We start from the raw sequence: 27,412 nt of genomic DNA on the forward strand, positions 1-27,412 counted from the left end.
TGGGGGTTAACTGGTCACCTGCAGTAGTGAGGAATCCTCAGCACTTACTAAGTGCATACTGGGATAGACAAGTGGAACATATAGGTTAAGGTACTTACCCCCATCCAGTTCCACTCCTCTGTAAAGTGTCCACAGAAAATAAATGCTCAATACAGGAAATCTTGCTGTATACAAATAGAATATGACTTATATTAGAAGAGTGCATAGTCTGGCCAAACAGGAGGAGACTTCCCAGTGACACCCATGGCTTGCTTATGACTCATCTCCAAAAGGGAGAAGAATAATGCACCAGCACTTTCCTAATTCCCTCTCTTCTAAGAGATGTCCGCTGAGGGAAATAAATACTTAAAATCTTCACAAATTACAGTAACACCTCTACCCATGCCTTCTCCTTGACAAGGCAAAGAAATACTGGGAGAGAAGGGGAAGTAGGAGGGAAACTTAAAGCTCTGGTGTAGGGTGTCTTTGCCTCCTCCTGGTGGACAGGTGATGTAATTCTCAAGAGTAAGGTCTCTTGGACTCTCACTACCATAAGAAGTAAAATACCATTAATTTCAGACAGGCATGTTGGCGATTACAATTCTATAACATTTATTTGTGAAGAGTATTTCATGTGTTTATTGTACACAATGGGGCCTATCTATCAAGCTCCGAATGGAGCTTGATGCCCCGTGTTTCTCGCCTTCAGGCTTGCCAGAAACAGCAGTTATGAAGCAGCGGTCACAAAGACCGCTGCTCCATAACCTGTCCGCCTGCTCTGAGCAGGTGGACAGACATTGCCGGAAATCAACCTGATCGAGTACGATCGGGTTGATTGACACCTCCCTGCTGGTGGCCCATTGGCCGCAAGTCTGCAGGGGGCGGCAGGGGGGGGAATATTTTCTAGCCACAAAGAATTGTTTCAGTTGGTGGCTAATTTGTAAAAACAGACATTTATGCAGGTGTCTATCAATACTGAGAGAAAGTATTGTATTGCTATGTGCATTGGTTTTGGAACATAAATTCTTTGTTGTTTGTATTTATACGATCGCTGATGAAGCTTTTGTATATTGCAAACATTTCATAAAACTTAAAATAAATAAATAACCTGTGTTCCCTTCTAATGAGCTTTGTACAACATATATTCCGTCCTACTGATCTCTAATATAACCTTTGTTGCATCCTGCTGATTTCTAATATACTCTGTTTTATCCTACTAATTTCTAGTATAACCCGTGTTCCATCCTACTGATCTCTAGTATACACTGTGTTCCATCCTACTGATCTCTAGTATAAACTGTGTTCCATCCTACTGATCTCTAGTATAACCCGTGTTCCATCCTACTGATCTCTAGTATACACTGTGTTCCATCCTACTGATCTCTAGTATAAACTGTGTTCCATCCTACTGATATCTAGTTTAACCCATGTTCCATCCTACTGATCTCTAGTATAAACTGTGTTCCATCCTACTGATATCTAGTATAACCCATGTTCCATCCTACTGATATCTAGTATAACCCGTGTTCCATCCTACTGATATCTAGTATAACCCATGTTCCATCCTACTGATCTCTAGTATAAACTGTGTTCCATCCTACTGATATCTAGTTTAACCCATGTTCCATCCTACTGATCTCTAGTATAAACTGTGTTCCATCCTACTGATATCTAGTATAACCCATGTTCCATCCTACTGATATCTAGTATAACCCGTGTTCCATCCTACTGATATCTAGTATAACCCATGTTCCATCCTACTGATATCTAGTATAACCCGTGTTCCATCCTACTGATATCTAGTATAACCCGTGTTCCATCCTACTGATATCTAGTTTAACCCATGTTCCATCCTACTGATCTCTAGTATAACCTGTGTTCCATCCTACTGATCTCTAGTATAACCTGTGTTCCATCCTACTGATCTCTAGTATAAACTGTGTTCCATCCTACTGATCTCTAGTATAACCTGTGTTCCATCTTACTGATATCTAGTATAACCTTTGTTCCATCCTACTGATCTCTAGTATAACCTGTGTTCCATCCTACTGATCTCTAGTATAAACTGTGTTCCATCTTACTGATCTCTAGTATAAACTGTGTTCCATCCTACTGATATCTAGTATAACCCGTGTTCCATCCTACTGATATCTAGTATAACCTGTGTTCCATCCTACTGATCTCTAGTATAACCTGTGTTCCATCCTACTGATCTCTAGTATAAACTGTGTTCCATCTTACTGATCTCTAGTATAAACTGTGTTCCATCCTACTGATATCTAGTATAACCCGTGTTCCATCCTACTGATATCTAGTATAACCCGTGTTCCATCCTACTGATATCTAGTATAACCTGTGTTCCATCTTACTGATCTCTAGTATAAACTGTGTTCCATCTTACTGATCTCTAGTATAACCTGTTTTCCATCTTAGTGATATCTAGTATAACCTGTGTTCTATCCTAACGATCTCCAGTATAATATGTATTCTATCCTAGTGATCACAAGTATATGCTATGTTTCATCCTACCTATCTCTAGTAGTGTTCTCCACAGAAAATGTTGCCAGCTAGGTGGCATTATAAAGTAGCTGGGTGGGGGCAGTGTAATACTTTACAATTTTATAACATTTTCTGCTATAACATTTCATTGCATAATTTAACTTACATTTATTTAATGATTAATTTGTGCAATAAACATAACAATATGTTAATAATAGCTACAATTTTAGCTGGGTTGTCAGTAAAATCAACTGGGTGGCCAGGGAGAGAACACTGTCTCCATCCTACTGATCTCAATATAACCTCTGTTCCATCCTACCAATCTCTAGCATAACCTGGGTTATATCCTAGCTGATATCTAGTATAACCTGTGTGCCATCCTACCAATCTCCAGTGTAATATGTGTTCCATTCTAGTTATCACTAGTATAACCTGTGTTCCATTCTTCTGATCTCCATTTTAACACCCCATCATACTGATCTATCTATAACCTGTGTTCCATCCTACTGCACTAGAGCCTAACCAGTGCTCTATTCTGCTAATCTCTAGTACAACTAGAACTGCGTTCTGCTGATCTTAGTTTTAACCAGTTTTCCACCCTGTCGATTTCTAGTCTAACAAGTGCTCTATCCAGCTGTTCTCCACTAAAACCAGAGTTCAGCTCTGCAGATCTCAGTATGACACATGTACCACTGGTAATATTCAGATGCTGCCCTAGTCCTCTGATCACACTTGTATAACCAGTGCCTCACCCAGCTGTTATTCTTTATAACTAGGGCTCTAACATCCTGATCTCTTGCATTTATAATGCTCAATCCCATACATCATAAATGGGGCCCTACCATCTTGATATCCACTACAACCAGTAACCCACCCTGCTAGGCTCCAGTAAAATAGTACCGCACCCCTACTGATTTCCAGTATAGCAACAAACCCCCATACTAAATGTAAGCAGGTTGATAAAGGAATATCAATAAAATTAAATTAGATGAAATGTGCATGGTAATTACAAGCAGCAACACAATTTATTTCTAAATTGGTTGTAACAATCCATAAAAACAACAAACTAATAATTTCCCATGAAATTTACTAATTGAGCTCACCTCTTGTTTGTACTTTTCTTTATCTCCATGATTACTTGATTTTTGCATAATCTAAGTATTAAAAAGATTAGATGTTAATATTAAAATTGTAATTTTTTTAATCAAAAACTTTTTTTTGCTATTTTGTGCTATGATTTCTACTAGTTTAGATGAGTTTAGTATTTGTCAACAATGATATCCAATAGTTTATTTGATCCATATAAGCATGGGTGGAGTGGGGATGTGGGCCGAATGACCCAGGGTAGAGTTTTAAGATCACTGGTGAAGTTTAAAAGATGTGGTTTCTTTGTACATTCCTGTATGGAGTTTGGGTAGTTTTGTGGAGAGAAGCTTGGACATGAAGGAAGGAGAGAGTTAGGCTGAACTTTCAGATAGGGACCGTCCTGCAAACAACAGGATGATTATGAACTCCCAGTAGAATTTTCACAACTGAAAAACCCATCTCACTCTGCTGATATATTGTAACAAATGTTCCTTTTAGATGATCATCAAGATTTCAAGTGCCCCACCTTGCTGATCTCTAGTATATTTAGTCACCCGCAAACCATGAATTCAACATCAACCCAACCACAGGATCTTTCTACACGGTCTTCAATGTTGATTAAATGTCTTCATCTTCTCCTCAGAAAAAAAAACCCAACTCTATCTTGAGTGAAGCCCTAGGTCTTCAGTCTAAAAAGGTCTAAATGTATTCCACATCTGTAATTGGCTATTTAAAGGCACCAAATGATGAATTTACATTTTACATACTGAAATAAAATGAACAGGATGTGCAATAACAAAAATTGTGCTTCCATTTTTCTGACTGGATGAAAATAATCAGATGATTCAATCGAGATACCACTGCAGCAGGGGTATTGCTAAAGGAGATTTTATGGTCTACAGCCTTAAGTATTTTCCAGTACATACCCTGAATTTTCTAATGGCTTTACTGGTGCATACATTATATCAAGCTAGTTTTTTATTGAATTTATTTCCATATACTGACGCTCATCCACTAAATCCGTTAAAACACCTTGTTTTATACTATATACATTTTAACAGTGCTTATGTTAGCGTGCCTCTTGTAATGTAGCCCAGATTTTACCAAATTAAACACATGAGTGTAATCTACTGCTTTATAAAGTAAAATGTCTTTATGTTCTATTATTACACTGAGAGTGAGGGGGACGTTTGATTGCACTTACTAGAACAGATATTGTTACCTAATATATACAAAGAGATAATGTGCTATTGGGCAAAATTGGGTGTTTTTTATTCTCATGGGGCTGGTTGAAAAAATGGAGCCATTACTAAAAAATAAAAATTGTAACATTACAATTGCTGTTGTTTGTTAATGGCACTAAATAACAATGGGTCCTTATGGCCAATCACTGCCTAAGTAACCCTATCTGTCATCCTTCCTAACTCTAGATTGAAAGACCCCATCATATACAACCCCTACATGGCTGTACCAACCACCACTACTTACCCCTAATCTGCAAGGTCCCCATTTTAAAACAGAAAATGTGAAATGCCAATGGTTATTGAACATGCTCATAAGTAACAAAAGACCACAATAGTAAGGTCATAATTGTATGCAGCCCCCTCTATAATAAATCTAAACTCCTGATTTTCTGTCTTTTATACCCTCAACTTACCTGATTGCTTTAATATTTACAAATGTATCGGTGATTTTATTAAGCAGTGCAATGATACAGTGGCTTCCAACCCATGGTTCTTCAATACTGTAAAGCAATATGAATAATCATCTGTTCAATTTGTCTCAACTCACAGTTTGACATGATATGTGGCAGAGAAGTATAAGTGTCTGTAACAGTATTATACCTACAAGGCTATATTTTATGTTTGCTTTGGCATTTTATATTAAATCTTTTTCAAATACACAGAACTCTTGAATGGCTCATAAAATGGCTGTAATTTGGCAGTTTATCTAAAAATGGCAGTCACTACAAAAACCAATGACATATTTACTATAGTACTTCTGAAAGGGACACTGAACCCAAAAAATGTATTTCGTGATTCAGATAGAGCATGCAATTTTAAGCAACTTTCTAATTTACTCCTATTATCAAATTTTTCTTCGTTCACTTGCTATCTTTATTTGAAAAAGAAGGCATCTAAGCTTCTTTTTTGGTTCACATCTCTGGACAGAACTTTTTTATTGGTGGATGAATTTATCCATCAATCAGCAAGAATAACCCAGGTTATTCACCAAAAATGGGCATCTAAACTTACATTTTTGCATTTCAAATAAAGATATGAAGAGAATGAAGAAAATTTGATAATAGGAGTAAATTAGAAAGTTGCTTAAAATTGCATGCTCTAGCTGAATCACGAAAGACAAAATTTGGGTTCAGTGTCCCTTTAAGTGGATAATATGTGAAACAATAACATTTTCCTAGGGCTATATGAAGATATTTTACCAACAGTACAACCACAACTATTGCACTAATATCCCACTGAGTACAAGTTATCTACCTTTCACCTAGATTACGAGTTTTGCGTTAGAGGCTATGCGGTGCTAACGAGCAGTTTTCTCTCACCGCTCACTTACCTACAGTGCTGTTTTTTGCTCATTACGGCACTCCAATACCAGCGCTGCTTAAGTCAGCGGTAAGCTGGTGTAACGTGCTCGTGCACGATTTCCCCATAGGAATCAACGGGGAGAGCCGGCTGAAAAAAAGTCTAACACCTGCAAAAAAGCAGCGTAAAATTCACTAAGGCAGCCCCATTGATTCCTATGGGGAAATAAAAGTTATGTTTACACCTAACACCCAAACATGAACCCGAGTCTAAACACCCCTAATCTTACACTTATTAACCCCTAATCTGCCGCCCCCGACATCGCCAACACCTATATTATACTTATTAACCCCTAATCTGCTGCTCCGGACACCGCCGCCACCTACATTATACATATGAACCCCTAATCTGCTGCCCCCAACATCGCCGCCACCTACATTATATTTATTAACCCCTAATCTCCCGCCCCCAAAGTCGCCGCCACTATATTAAAGTTATTAACCCCTAAACCTAAGTCTAACCCTAAACCTAACACCCACTAACTTACATATAATTTAAATAAATCTAAATAAATATTCGTATCATTAACTAAATAATTCCTATTTAAAACTAAATACTTACCTATAAAATAAACGCTAAGCTAGCTACAATGTAACTAATAGTTACATTGTAGCTAGTTTAGGATTTATTTTTATTTTACAGGCAAGTTTGTATTTATTTTAACTAGGTAGACCAGTTAGTAAATAGTTATTAACTATTTAATAACTACCTAGCTAAAATAAATACAAATTTACCTGTAAAATAAAACCTAACCTAAGTTACACTAACTCCTAACACTACACTATAATTAAATAAATTAACTAAATTAAATACAATTACCTAAATTAAATTAAATTAGCTAAAGTACAAAAGAACCACTAAATTACAGAAAATAATAAACAAATTACAGAAATTTAAACTAATTACACCTAATCTAATAACCCTATTAAAATAAAAAAGCCCCCCCCAAAATAAAAAAAACCCTAGCCTAAACTAAACGACCAATAGCCCTTAAAAACAGAATTTATGTTTACCTGATAAATTACTTTCTCCAACGGTGTGTCCGGTCCACGGCGTCATCCTTACTTGTGGGATATTCTCCTCCCCAACAGGAAATGGCAAAGAGCCCAGCAAAGCTGGTCACATGATCCCTCCTAGGCTCCGCCTACCCCAGTCATTCGACCGACGTAAAGGAAGAATATTTGCATAGGAGAAACCATATGATACCGTGGTGACTGTAGTTAAAGAAAATAAATTATCAGACCTGATTAAAAAACCAGGGCGGGCCGTGGACCGGACACACCGTTGGAGAAAGTAATTTATCAGGTAAACATAAATTCTGTTTTCTCCAACATAGGTGTGTCCGGTCCACGGCGTCATCCTTACTTGTGGGAACCAATACCAAAGCTTTAGGACACGGATGAAGGGAGGGAGCAAATCAGGTCACCTAAATGGAAGGCACCACGGTTTGCAAAACCTTTCTCCCAAAAATAGCCTCAGAAGAAGCAAAAGTATCAAACTTGTAAAATTTGGTAAAAGTGTGCAGTGAAGACCAAGTCGCTGCCCTACATATCTGATCAACAGAAGCCTCGTTCTTGAAGGCCCATGTGGAAGCCACAGCCCTAGTGGAATGAGCTGTGATTCTTTCAGGAGGCTGCCGTCCGGCAGTCTCATAAGCCAATCTGATGATGCTTTTAATCCAAAAAGAGAGAGAGGTAGAAGTTGCTTTTTGACCTCTCCTTTTACCAGAATAAACAACAAACAAGGAAGATGTTTGTCTAAAATCCTTTGTAGCATCTAAATAGAATTTTAGAGCGCGAACAACATCCAAATTGTGCAACAAACGTTCCTTCTTCGAAACTGGATTCGGACACAAAGAAGGCACGACTATCTCCTGGTTAATGTTTTTGTTAGAAACAACTTTCGGAAGAAAACCAGGTTTAGTACGTAAAACCACCTTATCTGCATGGAAAACCAGATAAGGAGGAGAACACTGCAGAGCAGATAATTCTGAAACTCTTCTAGCAGAAGAAATTGCAACCAAAAACAAAACTTTCCAAGATAATAACTTAATATCAACGGAATGCAAGGGTTCAAACGGAACCCCCTGAAGAACTGAAAGAACTAAGTTGAGACTCCAAGGAGGAGTCAAAGGTTTGTAAACAGGCTTGATTCTAACCAGAGCCTGAACAAAGGCTTGAACATCTGGCACAGCTGCCAGCTTTTTGTGAAGTAACACAGACAAGGCAGAAATCTGTCCCTTCAAGGAACTTGCCGATAATCCTTTCTCCAATCCTTCTTGAAGAAAGGATAGAATCTTAGGAATCTTTACCTTGTTCCAAGGGAATCCTTTAGATTCACACCAACAGATATATTTTTTCCATATTTTGTGGTAAATTTTTCTAGTTACAGGCTTTCTGGCCTGAACAAGAGTATCAATAACAGAATCTGAGAACCCTCGTTTTGATAAGATCAAGCGTTCAATCTCCAAGCAGTCAGCTGGAGTGAGACCAGATTCGGATGTTCGAACGGACCTTGAACAAGAAGGTCTCGTCTCAAAGGTAGCTTCCATGGTGGAGCCGATGACATATTCACCAGATCTGCATACCAAGTCCTGCGTGGCCACGCAGGAGCTATCAAGATCACCGACGCCCTCTCCTGATTGATCCTGGCTACCAGCCTGGGGATGAGAGGAAACGGCGGGAATACATAAGCTAGTTTGAAGGTCCAAGGTGCTACTAGTGCATCTACTAGAGTCGCCTTGGGATCCCTGGATCTGGACCCGTAGCAAGGAACCTTGAAGTTCTGACGAGAGGCTATCAGATCCATGTCTGGAATGCCCCACAATTGAGTAATTTGGGCAAAGATTTCCGGATGGAGTTCCCACTCCCCCGGATGTAATGTCTGACGACTCAGAAAATCCGCTTCCCAATTTTCCACTCCTGGAATGTGGATTGCAGACAGGTGGCAGGAGTGAGTCTCCGCCCATTGAATGATTTTGGTCACTTCTTCCATCGCCAGGGAACTCCTTGTTCCCCCCTGATGGTTGATGTACGCAACAGTCGTCATGTTGTCTGATTGAAACCGTATGAACTTGGCCTTTGCTAGCTGAGGCCAAGCCTTGAGAGCATTGAATATCGCTCTCAGTTCCAGAATATTTATCGGTAGAAGAGATTCTTCCCGAGACCAAAGACCCTGAGCTTTCAGGGGTCCCCAGACCGCGCCCCAGCCCATCAGACTGGCGTCGGTCGTGACAATGACCCACTCTGGTCTGCGGAAGGTCATCCCTTGTGACAGGTTGTCCAGGGACAGCCACCAACGGAGTGAGTCTCTGGTCCTCTGATTTACTTGAATCGTCGGAGACAAGTCTGTATAGTCCCCATTCCATTGACTGAGCATGCACAGTTGTAATGGTCTTAGATGAATGCGCGCAAAAGGAACTATGTCCATTGCCGCTACCATCAAACCTATTACTTCCATGCACTGCGCTATGGAAGGAAGAGGAACGGAATGAAGTGTTTGACAAGAGTTTAGAAGTTTTGTTTTTCTGGCCTCTGTCAGAAAAATCCTCATTTCTAAGGAGTCTATTATTGTTCCCAAGAAGGGAACCCTTGTTGACGGAGATAGAGAACTCTTTTCTACGTTCACTTTCCATCCGTGAGATCTGAGAAAGGCCAGGACTATGTCCGGGTGAGCCTTTGCTTGAGGAAGGGACGACGCTTGAATCAGAATGTCGTCCAAGTAAGGTACTACTGCAATGCCCCTTGGTCTTAGTACCGCTAGAAGGGACCCTAGTACCTTTGTGAAAATCCTTGGAGCAGTGGCTAATCCGAAAGGAAGTGCCACGAACTGGTAATGCTTGTCCAGGAATGCGAACCTTAGGAACCGATGATGTTCCTTGTGGATAGGAATATGTAGATACGCATCCTTTAAATCCACCGTGGTCATGAATTGACCTTCCTGGATGGAAGGAAGAATTGTTCGAATAGTTTCCATTTTGAACGATGGAACCTTGAGAAACTTGTTTAGGATCTTGAGATCCAAGATTGGTCTGAACGTTCCCTCTTTTTTGGGAACTACGAACAGATTGGAGTAGAACCCCATCCCTTGTTCTCCTAATGGAACAGGATGAATCACTCCCATTTTTAACAGGTCTTCTACACAATGTAAGAATGCCTGTCTCTTTATGTGGTCTGAAGACAATTGAGACCTGTGGAACCTCCCCCTTGGGGGAGGCCCCTTGAATTCCAGAAGATAACCTTGGGAGACTATTTCTAGTGCCCAAGGATCCAGAACATCTCTTGCCCAAGCCTGAGCGAAGAGAGAGAGTCTGCCCCCCACCAGATCCGGTCCCGGATCGGGGGCCAACATTTCATGCTGTCTTGGTAGCAGTGGCAGGCTTCTTGGCCTGCTTTCCCTTGTTCCAGCCTTGCATTGGTCTCCAGGCTGGCTTGGCTTGAGAAGTATTACCCTCTTGCTTAGAGGACGTAGCACTTGGGGCTGGTCCGTTTCTACGAAAGGGACGAAAATTAGGTTTATTTTTGGCCTTGAAAGACCTATCCTGAGGAAGGGCGTGGCCCTTACCCCCAGTGATATCAGAGATAATCTCTTTCAAGTCAGGGCCAAACAGCGTTTTCCCCTTGAAAGGAATGTTAAGCAATTTGTTCTTGGAAGACGCATCCGCTGACCAAGATTTCAACCAAAGCGCTCTGCGCGCCACAATAGCAAACCCAGAATTTTTCGCCGATAACCTAGCCAATTGCAAAGTGGCGTCTAGGGTGAAAGAATTAGCCAATTTGAGAGCACGGATTCTGTCCATAATCTCCTCATAAGGAGGAGAATCACTATCGATCGCCTTTTCTAGCTCATCGAACCAGAAACACGCGGCTGTAGTGACAGGGACAATGCATGAAATTGGTTGTAGAAGGTAACCTTGCTGAACAAACATCTTTTTAAGCAAACCTTCTAATTTTTTATCCATAGGATCTTTGAAAGCACAACTATCTTCTATGGGTATAGTGGTGCGTTTGTTTAAAGTAGAAACCGCCCCCTCGACCTTGGGGACTGTCTGCCATAAGTCCTTTCTGGGGTCGACCATGGGAAACAATTTTTTAAATATGGGGGGAGGGACGAAAGGTATACCGGGCCTTTCCCATTCTTTATTTACAATGTCCGCCACCCGCTTGGGTATAGGAAAAGCTTCTGGGGGCCCCGGGACCTCTAGGAACTTGTCCATTTTACATAGTTTCTCTGGGATGATCAAATTCTCACAATCATCCAGAGTGGATAACACCTCCTTAAGCAGAGCGCGGAGATGTTCCAACTTAAATTTAAATGTAATCACATCGGGTTCAGCTTGTTGAGAAATTTTCCCTGAATCTGAAATTTCTCCCTCAGACAAAACCTCCCTGGCCCCCTCAGACTGGTGTAGGGGCATATCAGAACCATTATCATCAGCGTCCTCATGCTCTTCAGTATCTAAAACAGAGCAGTCGCGCTTACGCTGATAAGTGGGCATTTTGGCTAAAATGTTTTTGATAGAATTATCCATTACAGCCGTTAATTGTTGCATAGTAAGGAGTATTGGCGCGCTAGATGTACTAGGGGCCTCCTGAGTGGGCAAGACTGGTGTAGACGAAGGAGGGAATGATGCAGTACCATGCTTACTCCCCTCACTTGAGGAAACATCTTGGGCATCATTTTCAGTGTCACATAAATCACATCTATTTAAATGAGAAGGAACCTTGGCTTCCCCACATTCAGAACACAGTCTATCTGGTAGTTCAGACATGTTAAACAGGCATAAACTTGATAACAAAGTACAAAAAACGTTTTAAAATAAAACCGTTACTGTCACTTTAAATTTTAAACTGAACACACTTTATTACTGCAATTGCGAAAAAGTATGAAGGAATTGTTCAAAATTCACCAAAATTTCACCACAGTGTCTTAAAGCCTTAAAAGTATTGCACACCAAATTTGGAAGCTTTAACCCTTAAAATAACGGAACCGGAGCCGTTTTTATCTTTAACCCCTTTACAGTCCCTGGTATCTGCTTTGCTGAGACCCAACCAAGCCCAAAGGGGAATACGATACCAAATGACGCCTTCAGAAAGTCTTTTTTATGTATCAGAGCTCCTCACACATGCGACTGCATGTCATGCTTCTCAAAAACAAGTGCGCAATACCGGCGCGAAAATGAGGCTCTGCCTATGATTAGGGAAAGCCCCTAGAGAATAAGGTGTCTAAAACAGTGCCTGCCGATATTATTTTACAAAAATACCCATATTAAATGATTCCTCAAGGCTAAATATGTTATATATGAAGTGATTTAGCCCAGAAAATGTCTACAGTCTTAACAAGCCCTTGTGAAGCCCTTATTTACTCTGTAATAAAAATGGCTTACCGGATCCCATAGGGAAAATGACAGCTTCCAGCATTACATCGTCTTGTTAGAATGTGTCATACCTCAAGCAGCAAAAGTCTGCTCACTGTTCCCCCAACTGAAGTTAATTCCTCTCAACAGTCCTGTGTGGAACAGCCATCGATTTTAGTAACGGTTGCTAAAATCATTTTCCTCTTACAAACAGAAATCTTCATCTCTTTTCTGTTTCAGAGTAAATAGTACATACCAGCACTATTTTAAAATAACAAACTCTTGATTGAATAATAAAAACTACAGTTAAACACTAAAAAACTCTAAGCCATCTCCGTGGAGATGTTGCCTGTACAACGGCAAAGAGAATGACTGGGGTAGGCGGAGCCTAGGAGGGATCATGTGACCAGCTTTGCTGGGCTCTTTGCCATTTCCTGTTGGGGAGGAGAATATCCCACAAGTAAGGATGACGCCGTGGACCGGACACACCTATGTTGGAGAAAGGGCCTTTTGCGGGGCATTGCCCCAAAGTAATCAGCTCTTTTACCTGTAAAACAAAATACAAACAACCCCCCCAACAGTAAAACCCACCACCCACACAACCAACCTCCCAAATAAAATACTATCTAAAAAAATCTAAGCTCCCCATTGCCCTGAAAAGGGCATTTGGATGGGCATTGCCCTTAAAAGGGCAGTTAGCTCTGCTGCCACCCAAACTCTAATCTAAAAAATAAAACCCACCCAATACACCCTTAAAAAAAACCTAACACTAACCCCCTGAAGATCGACTTACCAGGAGACGTCTTCATCCAAGCCGGGCGAAGTGGTCCTCCAGACGTGCAGAAGTCTTCATCCAAGCTGGGCAGAAGTGGTCCTCCAGACAGGCAGAAGTCTTCATCCAAGCCGGGCAGAAGTGGTCCTCCAGATGGGCAGAAGTCTTCATCCAAGCCAGGCAGAAGTGGTCCTCCAGACGGGCAAAAGTCTTCATCCAAACCGGGCAGAAGTGGTCCTCCAGACGGGCAGAAGTCTTCATCCAAGACGGGCAGAAGTGGTCCTCCAGACGGGCAGAAGTCTTCATCCAGACGGCATCTTCTGTCTTCATCCATCCGGCGGGTCCATCTTCAAGACATCCAATGCCAATCGGAATTAAGGTAGAAAAAATCCTATTGGCTGATGCAATCAGCCAATAGGATTGAGCTTGCATTCTATTGGCTGTTCCAATCAGCCAACAGAATGCGAGCTCAATCCTATTGGCTGATTGGATCAGCCAATAGGATTTAACTTCAAACCTATTGGCTGATTGCATCAGCCAATAGGATTTTTTCTACCTTAATTCCGATTGGCTGATAGAATTCTATCAGCCAATCGGAATCTAAGGGACGCCATCTTGGATGACGTCATTTAAAGGTACCTTTATTCTGTTTTAGTCGTCGTCAGAAGAGGATGCTCCGCTTAGGATGTCTTGAAGATGGACCCGCTCCGCGCCGGATGGATGAAGATAGAAGATGTCGTCTGGATGAAGACTTCTACCTGTCTGGAGGACCACTTCTGCCTGGCTTGGATGAAGACTTCTGCCCGTCTGGAGGACCACTTCTGCCCGGATTGGATGAAGACTTCTGCCCGTCTGGAGGACCACTTCGCCCGGCTTGGATGAAGACGTCTCCCGGTAAGTCGATCTTCAGGGGGTTAGTGTTAGGTTTTTTTAAGGGTGTATTGGGTGGGTTTTATTTTTTTAGATTAGGGTTTGGGCGGCAAAAGAGATAACTGCCCTTTTAAGGGCAATGCCCATCCAAATGCCCTTTTCAGGGCAATGGGGAGGTTAAGTTTTTTTAGATAGTATTTTATTTAGGGTGTTGGTTGTGTGGGTAGTGGGTTTTACTGTTGGGGGGGTTGTTTGTATTTTGTTTTACAGGTAAAAGAGCTGATTACCTTTGGGGCAATGCCCCGCAAAAGGCCCTTTTAAGGGCTATTGGTCGTTTAGTTTAGGCTAGGTTTTTTTTTTTTTTTAATTTGGGGGGGGCTTTTTTATTTTAATAGGGCTATTAGATTAGGTGTAATTAGTTTAAATTTCTGTAATTTGTTTATTATTTTCTGTAATTTAGTGTTTGTTTTTTTGTACTTTAGCTAATTTAATTTAATTTAGGTAATTGTATTTAATTTAGTTAATTTATTTAATTATAGTGTAGTGTTAGGTGTTAGTGTAACTTAGGTTAGGTTTTATTTTACAGGTAAATTTGTATTTATTTTAGCTAGGAAGTTATTAAATAGTTAATAACTATTTAATAACTATTCTACCTAGTTAAAATAAATACAAACTTGCCTGTAAAATAAAAATAAATCCTAAGCTAGCTACAATGTAATACTATGTATTATAGTGGCGGCGACGTTGGGGGCGGCAGATTAGGGGTTAATAAGTGTAGGTAGGTGGCGGCGGTGTCCGGAGCGGCAGATTAGGGGTTAAAATTTTTATTTTAGTATTTGCAATGCGGGAGGGCCTCGGTTTAGGGGTTAATATGTAGTTTATGGGTGTTAGTGTACTTTTTAGCACTTTAGTTATGAGTTTTATGCTACAGTGTTGTAGTGTAAAACTCATAACTACTGACTTTTAAATGCGTTAGGACTCTTGACGGGGTAGGGTGTACTGCTCTTGTTTTGGCCTCCCAGGACAGACTCGTAATATCAGCGCTATGGAAGTCCCATAGAAAAAAGACTTTACGAAGCTTACGTAAGTCGTTTTGCAGTAAGGCCAAAGAAGTGTGCGGTCACCCTAAACCTGCAAGACTCATAATACCAACGGGCGTAAAAAAGCAGCGTTAGGACCTCTTAACGCAGCTTTTTTACCCTTACACACAACTCGTAATCTAGCCGATAATTTGGTAATGGGTCAAATCAATAACAATTGTGTAAATAAAGTCAAGCGCTAAAAGCACGGGTTAAATATTTGCAAGAAAAAAATCATAAACTAATATATATGAGTATATGACTAATAAAGTAAAATTAGTAATAAAAAATTGGTAATAAAAAATAAAGTGATGACTTAGTTGATTTGTGTGTATATATATATATATATATATATATATATAATCCTAAATTGCGCAATGAACACCAATAAGGGTTAAAAGTAAGGGTGAAATGTATAAATGGCTAAAAAACTATGCAAATAGTGATATAGTACATATAATATAGGACTTTGGAAAGCGAACAAACTATGGACATATAATGGTGACTAAAGGTGTTGGTAAATCTTATGTATATACATATATATTTCAAAAGACACAATACAATTGGGCAAAAAATCACAATTTAATAAAAAGCATAAAATACATAAAAAAGGGACGTCTCCCTTATAACAAGAGTAAAATACTAACGCTTATTGATAGCGTGTTTACTGCGCTAAGAAATGACCAATATAGCCAGACCTGTGGTTTGAACAACAGAACAAGTGTTGTGGCTTAGTGGTTGTTACAGCTGCCTTTGGAGCAGTAGGTTGATGGTTCACAGCCAGTTACGGCTTTGTGGTCAAAATCCTTACAGGATGTTGTGGCTTAGTGGTTGTTACAGCTGCCTTTGGAGCAGTAGGTTAATGGTTCAAATCCAGTTATGGCTTTGTGGTCGAAATCTTTACGGAAATATCCACAAATATTTCTAAGGTACTCTTGTTCTGTTGTTCAAACCACAGGTCTGGCTATACTGGTCATTTCTTAGCGCAGTAAACACGCTATCAATAAGCGTTAGTATTTTACTCTTGTTATAAGGGAGACGTCCCTTTTTTTATGTATTTTATGCTTTTTATTAAATTGTGATTTTTTGCCCAATTGTATTGTGTCTTTTGGAATATATATGTATATACATAAGATTTACCAACACCTTTAGTCACCATTATATGTCCATAGTTTGTTCGCTTTCCAAAGTCCTATATTATATATACTATATCACTATTTGCATAGTTTTTTAGCCATTTATACATTTCACCCTTACTTTTAACCCTTATTGGTGTTCATTGCGCAATTTAGGATTATATATATATACATATATATATATATATATATATATATATATACACAAATCAACTAAGTCATCACTTTATTTTTTATTACTAATTTTTTATTACTAATTTTACTTTATTAGTCATATACTCATATATATTAGTTTATGATTTTTTTCTTGCAAATATTTAACCTGTGCTTTTAGCGCTTGACTTTATTTACACAATTGACACATATCGTTTTCTTTGAGGGGAACACACAAGTCTAGCAGGGTCATTTTTTCCTTAGCGCTTCTAATTTTCTTCTTTTGCATTCAAATCAATAACAAGCCAAACTCCAGTTAGCCTGCATGTTTGAATGCACACCTTTGTCTTATAACATAGTAACATAGCACATTATGCTGTTTTAACCTGCACAGAGTCTTGTCTGTGACAAATTAACTGACAGCAATAAAATAATATTGCTACCCCTTTTGCACTAGCTTTGGTACTGCACATCTGGGCTTAGAGGCACATTAAACTAGAGCTGATGGTGCAGGTGCTATGTAATTGTAACAGCAGTTGAATCTAATCTACAGTTTAGCACAATACTGTGAGCTGCTCCATATACTAAACTATGAACTGCATTACCTGGGACAGACTGTAAACACCTTGCAATTTCAAGTCATTTCTGTTGTCTGGCTAAATAACAAAGCAGCAGCCAAGTCTAAACATTTTTAAAACAAATTAACCTTTTGTTTGCTGCAAACATTGTTCAATAGCCAAACTCCACTCTGAACCTGCCTAATTTGGAGGAGCCAATATGGGCTTGAGTCTGTAGCTAGGTGAGTGAAATATAAAACTTTTTTGCGCTGCCTAATGGGGTAAGCCTTTTACTCCTAGGATATTTTCCCCAAAAATATCTTACTTAGGTGTACAGGAAAGGTTTTAGAAATTTTTTGGAGTGTAGGCGCAAATGAATGCTTTTACCCTTGTCTTAATTATTTTGTACCCTTATCTTAGAGTTGAGGGAAATGTATAAAAGATTTGACACTGACTTTAATAAAAAAGGTATATTTATTTGAAAATAATAATAGGACTTTTTGACAGGTGGTTTACAGATACTGATTAAATCTAGACAGGTATATATTGCAACCACTATGTAAAGTCTAGGACCAGTGTTACAAAATTGAAAATATAGGTGTATAGTAACGGTATGTTTGTGTGAAATACGATGAAACAATTTATGTATTTGAAAAATGTTTAAGTATAGGACTCGTTTGAGTGTTGTACCTAGTACATTGAAAACCTAGTACACAATCTAAAAAAGTCAGATATACAGTAGAAGGGATTCTTATGCTTGTAGAGTTTTTTCTGCTCTTAAGGTTTCTAGTGTTACTACATATATAAAAGATTATTCTTGGTCTAGATGCTTGTTCCTGGTATCAGCAAATATTAACTGTCACACAAATAACTGTCATATGAAAAAGAAATTCTTTGGAACATGTGTTGCTAAATATCATACAAATATTCATAAAACATATATTGCTAAAACTGTATATTTATGATAAAAAAACTTGTATTGCTATAATTATAAACTTTCTTTCTGATAGTCGGCCGACTAGTGTATAACAATTTAAGTTTCACAGAAATTTTGTATGCGATGGTATCACAGTTTGAATAGGAAAAAAAACCACCGGTGGATTTGGGGATGTAAAAATGTCAAATGAAAAAATGATCATATGTATCGTTTTAGAAATCTGTATCGTTTAAAAATCTTTGTTGTTTAAAAAATCGTTTTCTTAAAATCTTTTTAGATAGTTTGTATCAGTTCAATGTATATTATACACTCATTTTTGTAGAATTCGTTTTGTTTTTTTTTTCCGTTTTTTTGCACAAGGGTCCTTGAGTGTTTAGCACTGTTAGTATGTGTCAAAGTAAGATCTATATCCTGGTGCCTTATTTACCAAAGCTCTACGGTCTAAGGAGGTATTGAAGTAAGGAGCGTTAGGACTTACTGTACTCCTAGCCGATTCTGGAGCCCGGTTCAAGTTGTTGCGCTCTGTATGTTTTTCTTTGTAGAATGTAGAGTCTCCGCTGGCTGCGTGCAGCTCCGTGTCCCTCTGCTGTGGGTAATCTTTGTAGCGGTCTGTTATTCCAATAAGAAATGCTGAAGTTGAAACACTTAAAAGTATATTTGAAGGCTTTGATCTGTCTTTTGTTTCCTTTTCACCGCTTGTCAAAAGAGCGGAGGAGTGTAAAAAACTGGGCTTATAACAGGTATTGCTTATAGCCTCAGTGGGTTAGTTCTTTTCTTTGTAGGTTACACAGTATTTCGCTACGCGTTTCGGCCGTTACACTGGCCTTTTTCAAGCTGTAATACTGTGTGTTAGTTTGGCGGTCTTTTTATTTGAAAAAATCTCTTCAATTAGATACTTAGCATTCAATCATTCAATTCGTTTTTAAATGAAGGGGCATACAGCTTTGTGCATATTTTCTTTGCAGTTAGATTTTGTGTACCACCCATAGATACAGCAATATTCATACATAGTCATAATGGTCGAGAAAGAGAGGAACTTTCTGCGTGCAGATATAATAATAAATAATTTGTATCATACAAACACGCACTATTTATGATACAAATTATTTATTATTATATCTATTTATTATTATATCTGCACGCAGAAAGTTCCTCTCTTTCTCGACCATTATGACTATGTATGAATATTGCTGTATCTATGGGTGGTACACAAAATCTAACTGCAAAGAAAATATGCACAAAGCTGTATGCCCCTTCATTTAAAAACGAATTGAATGATTGAATGCTAAGTATCTAATTGAAGAGATTTTTTCAAATAAAAAGACCGCCAAACTAACACACAGTATTACAGCTTGAAAAAGGCCAGTGTAACGGCCGAAACGCGTAGCGAAATACTGTGTAACCTACAAAGAAAAGAACTAACCCACTGAGGCTATAAGCAATACCTGTTATAAGCCCAGTTTTTTACACTCCTCCGCTCTTTTGACAAGCGGTGAAAAGGAAACAAAAGACAGATCAAAGCCTTCAAATACACTTTTAAGTGTTTCAACTTCAGCATTTCTTATTGGAATAACAGACCGCTACAAAGATTACCCACAGCAGAGGGACACGGAGCTGCACGCAGCCAGCGGAGACTCTACATTCTACAAAGAAAAACATACAGAGCGCAACAACTTGAACCGGGCTCCAGAATCGGCTAGGAGTACAGTAAGTCCTAACGCTCCTTACTTCAATACCTCCTTAGACCGTAGAGCTTTGGTAAATAAGGCACCAGGATATAGATCTTACTTTGACACATACTAACAGTGCTAAACACTCAAGGACCCTTGTGCAAAAAAACGGAAGAAAAAAAAAAAAAAAACGAATTCTACAAAAATGAGTGTATAATATACATTGAACTGATACAAACTATCTAAAAAGATTTTAAGAAAACGATTTTTTAAACAACAAAGATTTTTAAACGATACAGATTTCTAAAACGATACATATGATCATTTTTTCATTTGACATTTTTACATCCCCAAATCCACCGGTGGTTTTTTTTCCTATTCAAACTGTGATACCATCGCATACAAAATTTCTGTGAAACTTAAATTGTTATACACTAGTCGGCCGACTATCAGAAAGAAAGTTTATAATTATAGCAATACAAGTTTTTTATCATAAATATACAGTTTTAGCAATATATGTTTTATGAATATTTGTATGATATTTAGCAACACATGTTCCAAAGAATTTCTTTTTCATATGACAGTTATTTGTGTGACAGTTAATATTTGCTGATACCAGGAACAAGCATCTAGACCAAGAATAATCTTTTATATATGTAGTAACACTAGAAACCTTAAGAGCAGAAAAAACTCTACAAGCATAAGAATCCCTTCTACTGTATATCCTACTTTTTTAGATTGTGTACTAGGTTTTCAATGTACTAGGTACAACACTCAAACGAGTCCTATACTTAAACATTTTTCAAATACATAAATTGTTTCATCGTATTTCACACAAACATACCGTTACTATACACCTATATTTTCAATTTTGTAACACTGGTCCTAGACTTTACATAGTGGTTGCAATATATACCTGTCTAGATTTAATCAGTATCTGTAAACCACCTGTCAAAAAGTCCTATTATTATTTTCAAATAAATATACCTTTTTTATTAAAGTCAGTGTCAAATCTTTTATACATTTCCCTCAACTCTAAGATAAGGGTACAAAATAATTAAGACAAGGGTAAAAGCATTCATTTGCGCCTACACTCCAAAAAATTTCCAAAACCTTTCTTGAGTCTGTAGCTACCAAATGCTAAAAATGCTGTCCATATCTGTTAAAAGCAAGTAGGGATATACATGTAGCAAGGTTAGCTTTGAGAAGTCTGAAGTGTGCTTCTTCAGTTTAATTAGTATTAGAAAAGTCACAATTTTCAGAGTTAAATTATATGAAAAGGGGCAAAATAAATAATGAAAGTATATTGCAAAGATGTTTTACTATGTATAACTAAACATTTTTGGTTCCATTTATCAAGCTGTATGTGCAGCTTTGGAGGCCCTTTACTGCAGGGATAAGATCATTGCTTCCAAACCTATACGCAAGCTCTTAGCTGGCGGATTAAAATAACCCCGGACACGTTTGCCTGGGGTAATTGACAGCCCCTACTTGCACGCCATTGGGCTAGTGTGAGCAGAGGCGGCATTGCACAAGCAGACGCATGTTCAATTTTAAAGGTGTGATCATATTGGTCGCAGAAGGTTTGCAGAAGAAAACCTTGTCCGTCAGGACTTTTATAAATGTAGCTCTATATATTAAAAATTCAAGGTGTTTACTGTTTCTTTGGGATTAACTGAGTTGGTAGAATGTCCACTACAGGATAGATGGAAGATTTTTAAATGTATATTGAGTGATATGCTGCTTGTTACTGACAGTACTGGGTGCAATGTAAAGAAGGGCGAGGTGAGCACTGGCTCTGGCTACCTAGAATATAAGGCAACCAGGCAGAACTGTGAAACAGGCTTGACAGTGAATAATGCAGGGGGGGATCACTGGAGGCAAGGGCAGAATACGGGAGCATTTTTGATTACTTCAGGTGGACAGGTTCAGAAGCAGACAACCTCTCCGCCTGCAATCACCACTTAATAAATGTACCCCTATGCTTTAGCCCCAGATCCTGGTGTTAAAGGGATGTTAAACATTAATATGTAGATGTATTTTTACAATTATAGCAGTTGTTTAAATATTGAAAATATAAGTGTAAAGGTATAGTTTATCTAAAGTACTTTAGTTTCTATTAAGTAATGCTTGAACTAGTTTTCTATTTATCTCTGTGCAGACAAAGTTGTGTGGAACCCCTTTTAGATTATCTTATGTTCCATACAGCCTTGTTTGGACAATCTCTATTATTGCCTGTTGTATACATGTCCCTTTAGCAGGTAAAACAGATAAGTGGCATCTTAAAAACAAGTATGGCTGCACCCATTACTTTATGGAAATTCAGTGAAATTTAGAAAAACAACAATGTTCAGAGTTAAATTACAGGAAAAGGGAATAAAATAAAAAATGAAAGTATTTTGCAAAGATTTTTTTTTTTAACTACACATAATTAAACATATATTACAATCTCGTGTTTAATATCCCTTTAACGTGTGCAGAGAACTCCACATCTCCTCATGGCCAGCACCTTCCGTATTTCAGCGATGCTGTGAGGAAATGAGAAGCTGTGTGCACACTGGAGGCCAGACAAATTCATGGCCACTGTATCCTTTTTATCCATGTGTCATAGCAAGCTAGCATCCAGTATTTGCTTAACTCTATTAAATATTATGGCCTAGATTACAAGTGGAGCACAAAATATTAGCTCTATTAAACGCTAACTGTGCTCAAGTTGAATAAATAGCTCTCGTATTCTTGTGCTCGTATTACAAGTTAAATGTAAAATGTTAGCGGGCAACCAAAATACTCAGGTGTGCTAACATCTATGGGAAGCTCTACAAAAGTCGCTTTTATATATCTTACTTTACTTCAGGTCTCAAGTAGCGCTAACTTTCTTAGTGCTGTTATGTGTTGCGCTTGAGCTCAACACACAACGTTCAACTTGTAATATGAGTGAAGTTTAGTGCAATCATACTATTTATTGAAACATACTATTTATTGAAAGTATAGGGTGTGCTAAAGGGATGTTGGCTGTGCTAAATATTCTCTGGCTATTCTGTTTTACCATGGACTTGTAATGTCAGATTACACGCTAATTCTAGCATGTCCAGTGATATTGATAGTGCACCGTGAGCCCTTAATAGAGCTCCACTTGTAGTCTAGACCTTTGTAATCAATATAGGGGTTGAAATCAAGTGTGCCGTATAAAAAAATCCCAGTTTGTATCACACATAAAATGACTTGATAAAGAAGCAAAAAGATATAAAATGTTTCCTCTGTTACCATCTTCTTTGCCTCGTAATGTGTACAGAACAGGATAATAAACTTACATTTCTCTAACATTTATTAAAGGGCTGGTGATTCCCCCCCCCCAATGTGTGTAACTGAGATAAAGTGAAGATTAGCATTTATATTCTAATGATTTACCTTAATGTACAAGCATGACTTTTTTTTGAGAAGACTCTAATAAAATTCTTCACATCATCCGGGGATATTGTATTATTCTTAGATCTGAAACCAGAGAGGACATAATAAATACGTCATGGTTCCTGTGCTGCTCCTTATCAGGGGAATGTAATGGTTATTCTTATTTGGAGAGTAGTTATTGCTCTGAGAGACAAATAAGGCTGGAATAGAGTCAGAGAGTGATAGCAACACTTTTACTATAAAAATACTGGAAGCCTAATGAAAAAATGAAATGCTTTAATTCGTTATAACATGTAATTTTTCCACAACTGATCCTAGCTAATCCAGAAAAAAAGGTTAAATACACAGGTGAATTCTGGATAGGAGCCACAAGAATTACAGTTTCAAAGCAGAAAACTACCTGTAAGTCAATCAGAAGCAACAGTTACATTTAGCCACCAATCACCAGCCATTTTCTGCTTATGAGCTTCAATTCTTGTGCCTCCCAAGTGGGACTTTATGTGTGGCTATTGCCCAGATACACTATAAAATAGAAATACAACTGTGGTATAACTGCAAACCTGGAGCTGCTATTAAAAATGGTGTCTTGATTGTGAATGAGTAAATATTAAAGACACTATAGTATAAAACCTGTTTCCCCTTAATGTGTTCCAAATTACTTCTTATACTTACTGCAGAGTATTATATGTATGGGAAATTGTTCCTTCATATGTATTTCTGTATTTGAAATAGCTGTTTTTCTCATTAAAACCATCACCTAGGACATGCCCATAACAATGGACTGAGCCTGTGAGTAAAGCAGATCTACTAATGTTATTTGTTAGGTATTGAAATACAAGTTATAGCTGGGGGGTTGAATAAACACAAGCAGCTATTTCACTTACAAAATCTCTCCCTCATACCCCCACTGGGAGATTAATCCATGATATTGTCTTCTCTTTACACAGCTTTTCTACTCATATTTTCAGTATAGGTCGGGATACAAAAGGTAAAAAACATAAATTATGCTTACCTAATAATTTAATTTTCTTCTGTGGGAAAGAGTCCACAGCCGCATTCATTACTTGTGGGAAATAAGAACCTGGCCACCAGGAGGAGGCAAAGACCCACCAGCCAAAGGCTCAAATACTCCTCCACTTCCCCTATCCCCCAGTCATTCTGCCGAGGAACAAGGACCAATGGAAGAAATATCAAGGTGAAAGGGTGCCGGAAGACAATACATGAAAAAAACGCATCAAAAAAATGGGCAGGGGGCTGTGGACTCTTTCTCACGGAAGAAAATGAAATTATCAGGTAAGCATAATTTATGTTTTTCTTCCTAATGGGAAAGAGTCCACAGCCGCATTCATTACTTGTGGGAAAATTATACCCAAGCCAAAGAGGACACTGAATGCAAAGAACGGGAGGGTAAGAAGCGGCCCAATCTGAGGACACCAGGACTGAAGCACATTCCATAAATACAAAAGTCTCACTGCAACCAAAAGCAGGGAGCAAAAACACGAAGAAAAAAGGGGCCCCAAGGACACGAGTGACAGTCTCAAGCCTGGGTAAAAACCACATGCAACACCACCGAGCCAACAGAACTCGAAGCGCACTATCGCCCAAAGGCAGATCCCATACACACGCCCCCAAAAGGGAATCCTGACCAACAACTCCCCAAAGGAAGAAGCAAGGTAGAAGGATAACTTAACCAGAACCCTGTCTTCCAAAAGACAGATCAACTAGCTCGGGAGACTCCAGAAAGCCTCACTAGATGCCAGAAAAAAGGGGCATCAACCAAACGAGACCAAGTCGGAGACCGAAAGAGAACAAAAAGTATCTTGAGAAACAGAAAACCGCACAGATGACTGAGTAGCACGCCGTAGTGCAGCCACAGATAAAGGGAAAAAAAACCTGTGCCCAGCTCCCCAGGCGGAGAGAACTAAGGAGTTCACCTCAGACCAAAAAAGAGACCTAGGCGCCTCCCTACGAGAACCCCGCAGCTCGGAGAAAAGGAACTAGCAAAAACAAAGTTCCTAGACAAAACACCCCTTCCAGGAGGGAAAATGCAGAGAACCCAAAACCCCCGAGAGCTCAGAGATCACCTCAACAGGGACATACTGCATCCAACAGAAACAGAGGCAGCTGAAAAGCCAAAAAAATAACCAAAACCACAGCCTAGGATCCTGAGCTGACCAGGGACATCCCCAACTACTGCAAAACCGCCGCAACGAGTACGCCCCCCACCTGGAAGACCAACCTGTCAACGACAGTAAAAATCCAGGGATAGAGTCCCACCCCTCCCTGGAACGAGAGGGAGGAAACACGACCAGCCACCTCGAAAGAGTATGACCAGAACACGGGCAAAGTCCCTCTAGAACCAGAGGAATACCGAACCCAGAAGCCCATTCCCAGGGCATCTCCATCCCTGAACCAGGGACAGATATGAACACACCCCCAGAGAGACAAAGCCCCCCAAGGGAAAACGGAGAACAAGGGAAACTTTACCCACCCCAGACACAAAGCTCTAAACAAGAGTCCAAACGAACCCAAAACGAGCAAGCCACCAAAGGAGCAAAGACTACCGGAAGTAGCAATCTTGGAACCACACAACAGATACCTTTGTGGAAGATATAAGGACAAAGTGACCCTTACCAAGGCACTACACAGAAATGCTGATGCAAGGACACAGCACCAGAACAACAGACCCCAAAGGAAGTCCAGAACACATTCCCTCACAGAAAACAAAGGCCCCGAGAGCCATAAGAAGGGGACCAGGCTCTCCAAAGAGAGAAAAGGAAAAACCCATTCCAGACGCAACCCGAATATCAAAGAAAAACCGGGAACAAGCATAGACAGAGCTATACCAACACCACCCGGAACCCCAGCCCTATCCCAGATCCACTAATAGACCTGAAGAGAGGACCTCGGCCAAAAATCCAGTCAGACACTCCACACCCAAGGAAGGAACCCGAAAAAACGGGAACTCTAGCAAAACCCTAGAAAAAGGACCGTGAAAAAATGCAGAACCGATCACAAGGTGATAGAACCCACAACACAGAGCTAAACTCCACGACAGTCAGAAACTAAGGTCCCACGTCGGCGCCCAACCCTAAGAGGGTGGTAGGATTCTGTAAAAAAACAGAATAAAAAAACGAAACGAAACAGGCGACGCCATTAAAACCGGGTTCCAGCTAGAAGAGACTTCCAGAAGCGAAAAGGTGAACCAGGCCCCCGCATGGCAAGCCACCGGCTAGCCACTCCACAGCACCGCTCCCAGATAACAGAGAACGCAGACATGATCCCATTATGTCTCGCATACCAAGCAAGCTCTCCACCGCTGTCCATGAAGAGGATCCATTAAAAGCGGAACAAAACGAGGCTCAGAGCCCCTAGAAGTCTAAACCACCCAAAGGGTAGCAAGAAGACCAGGTCCAAAACCGCCCTAGCTGAGAAGGCCCCGCCCACCTGAAGTAGAGTCAGAAGCGATGCAACGGAAAACGCCGACCAGCCCCGGGAATAGAGTGGCACGTCCATCTCTCCTGGAAAGCGGGCCCGAGGGACCAAATGTAGATGTATAGTGTAGTTTGTGAAAACAAACAATATAACAATAAAACAAACACTCAAGGTCCCGCTGGACCTGCCAGGCGCAACAAGCGTCACTGACACTCAACAAAGTGCACACAAACACCAAACAACCTCCAAGGAAGTATAAAAAGCAAGTCCATCCCAGAAATTCCCAAAGGAATAATCAAAATAAAAAATATCCTAACCGGATGAAAGAAAATAAGGCAGGTCAAAGGCATCCGCCAAAAAAACCTATGGGAAAGGACACGAGCGACCGACAGGAGATGATCAACATCCCGAAAAGTCTAGCTCGAAGCACCATTCGAGGACACATTCCCCGACTGATAGAGGAGAGGGTCCCCCAATAAGTCAAAAAGATGACGGAGTAGAACGAAAGGTGCTACATGGAGGAATATTCACCCCCGGAGGAGACTGAATAGACCCACCCAAAGTTCGGACACCCCTGATAGTCGGGCAAGAAACCTCCGGGTCCTGCAGGCGAACCAGCTCCAACAATATATAAAGCGGAAATGACCCGCCATCTCCAGGGGAAACAAACCACCCTGTGCGGAGGGAGAATTAAAATTAGGGTTACCCGCAAATGTAGAGGAAGGGTGCTGTTGAGAATCCGCTGCTTGAGGGGCAGGGCCCCCAGAGGATGAAGGCTCAATAGGCCTCTGGTTCCCTGAGTCCGATGAACCAGGCGCTCTAAGAAGGCACAAGAGACAGGACTGATAGACTTGCGTCAGAGGGGCCGAAGCA

At 39.8% G+C, this 27,412-nt stretch overlaps 1 protein-coding gene across 1 annotated transcript in view; it reads right to left on the reverse strand.

The window, feature by feature from the left end:
* Window positions 1–27,412, reverse strand: part of LOC128664100 (protein NLRC5) — a 429,645-nt gene that overhangs the window by 69,884 nt on the left and 332,349 nt on the right. The window contains exons 29-30 of the mRNA XM_053718792.1: window positions 23,105–23,188; window positions 5,222–5,308 (exon numbers count right to left, since the gene is read on the reverse strand). Coding sequence (XP_053574767.1) covers window positions 5,222–5,308; window positions 23,105–23,188 — 171 coding nt within the window. The remainder of the gene's footprint in view (window positions 1–5,221; window positions 5,309–23,104; window positions 23,189–27,412) is intronic.

This window comes from Bombina bombina, chromosome 1 (genome assembly GCF_027579735.1).
Source record: "Bombina bombina isolate aBomBom1 chromosome 1, aBomBom1.pri, whole genome shotgun sequence".
NCBI classification, from domain to species: domain Eukaryota; kingdom Metazoa; phylum Chordata; class Amphibia; order Anura; family Bombinatoridae; genus Bombina; species Bombina bombina.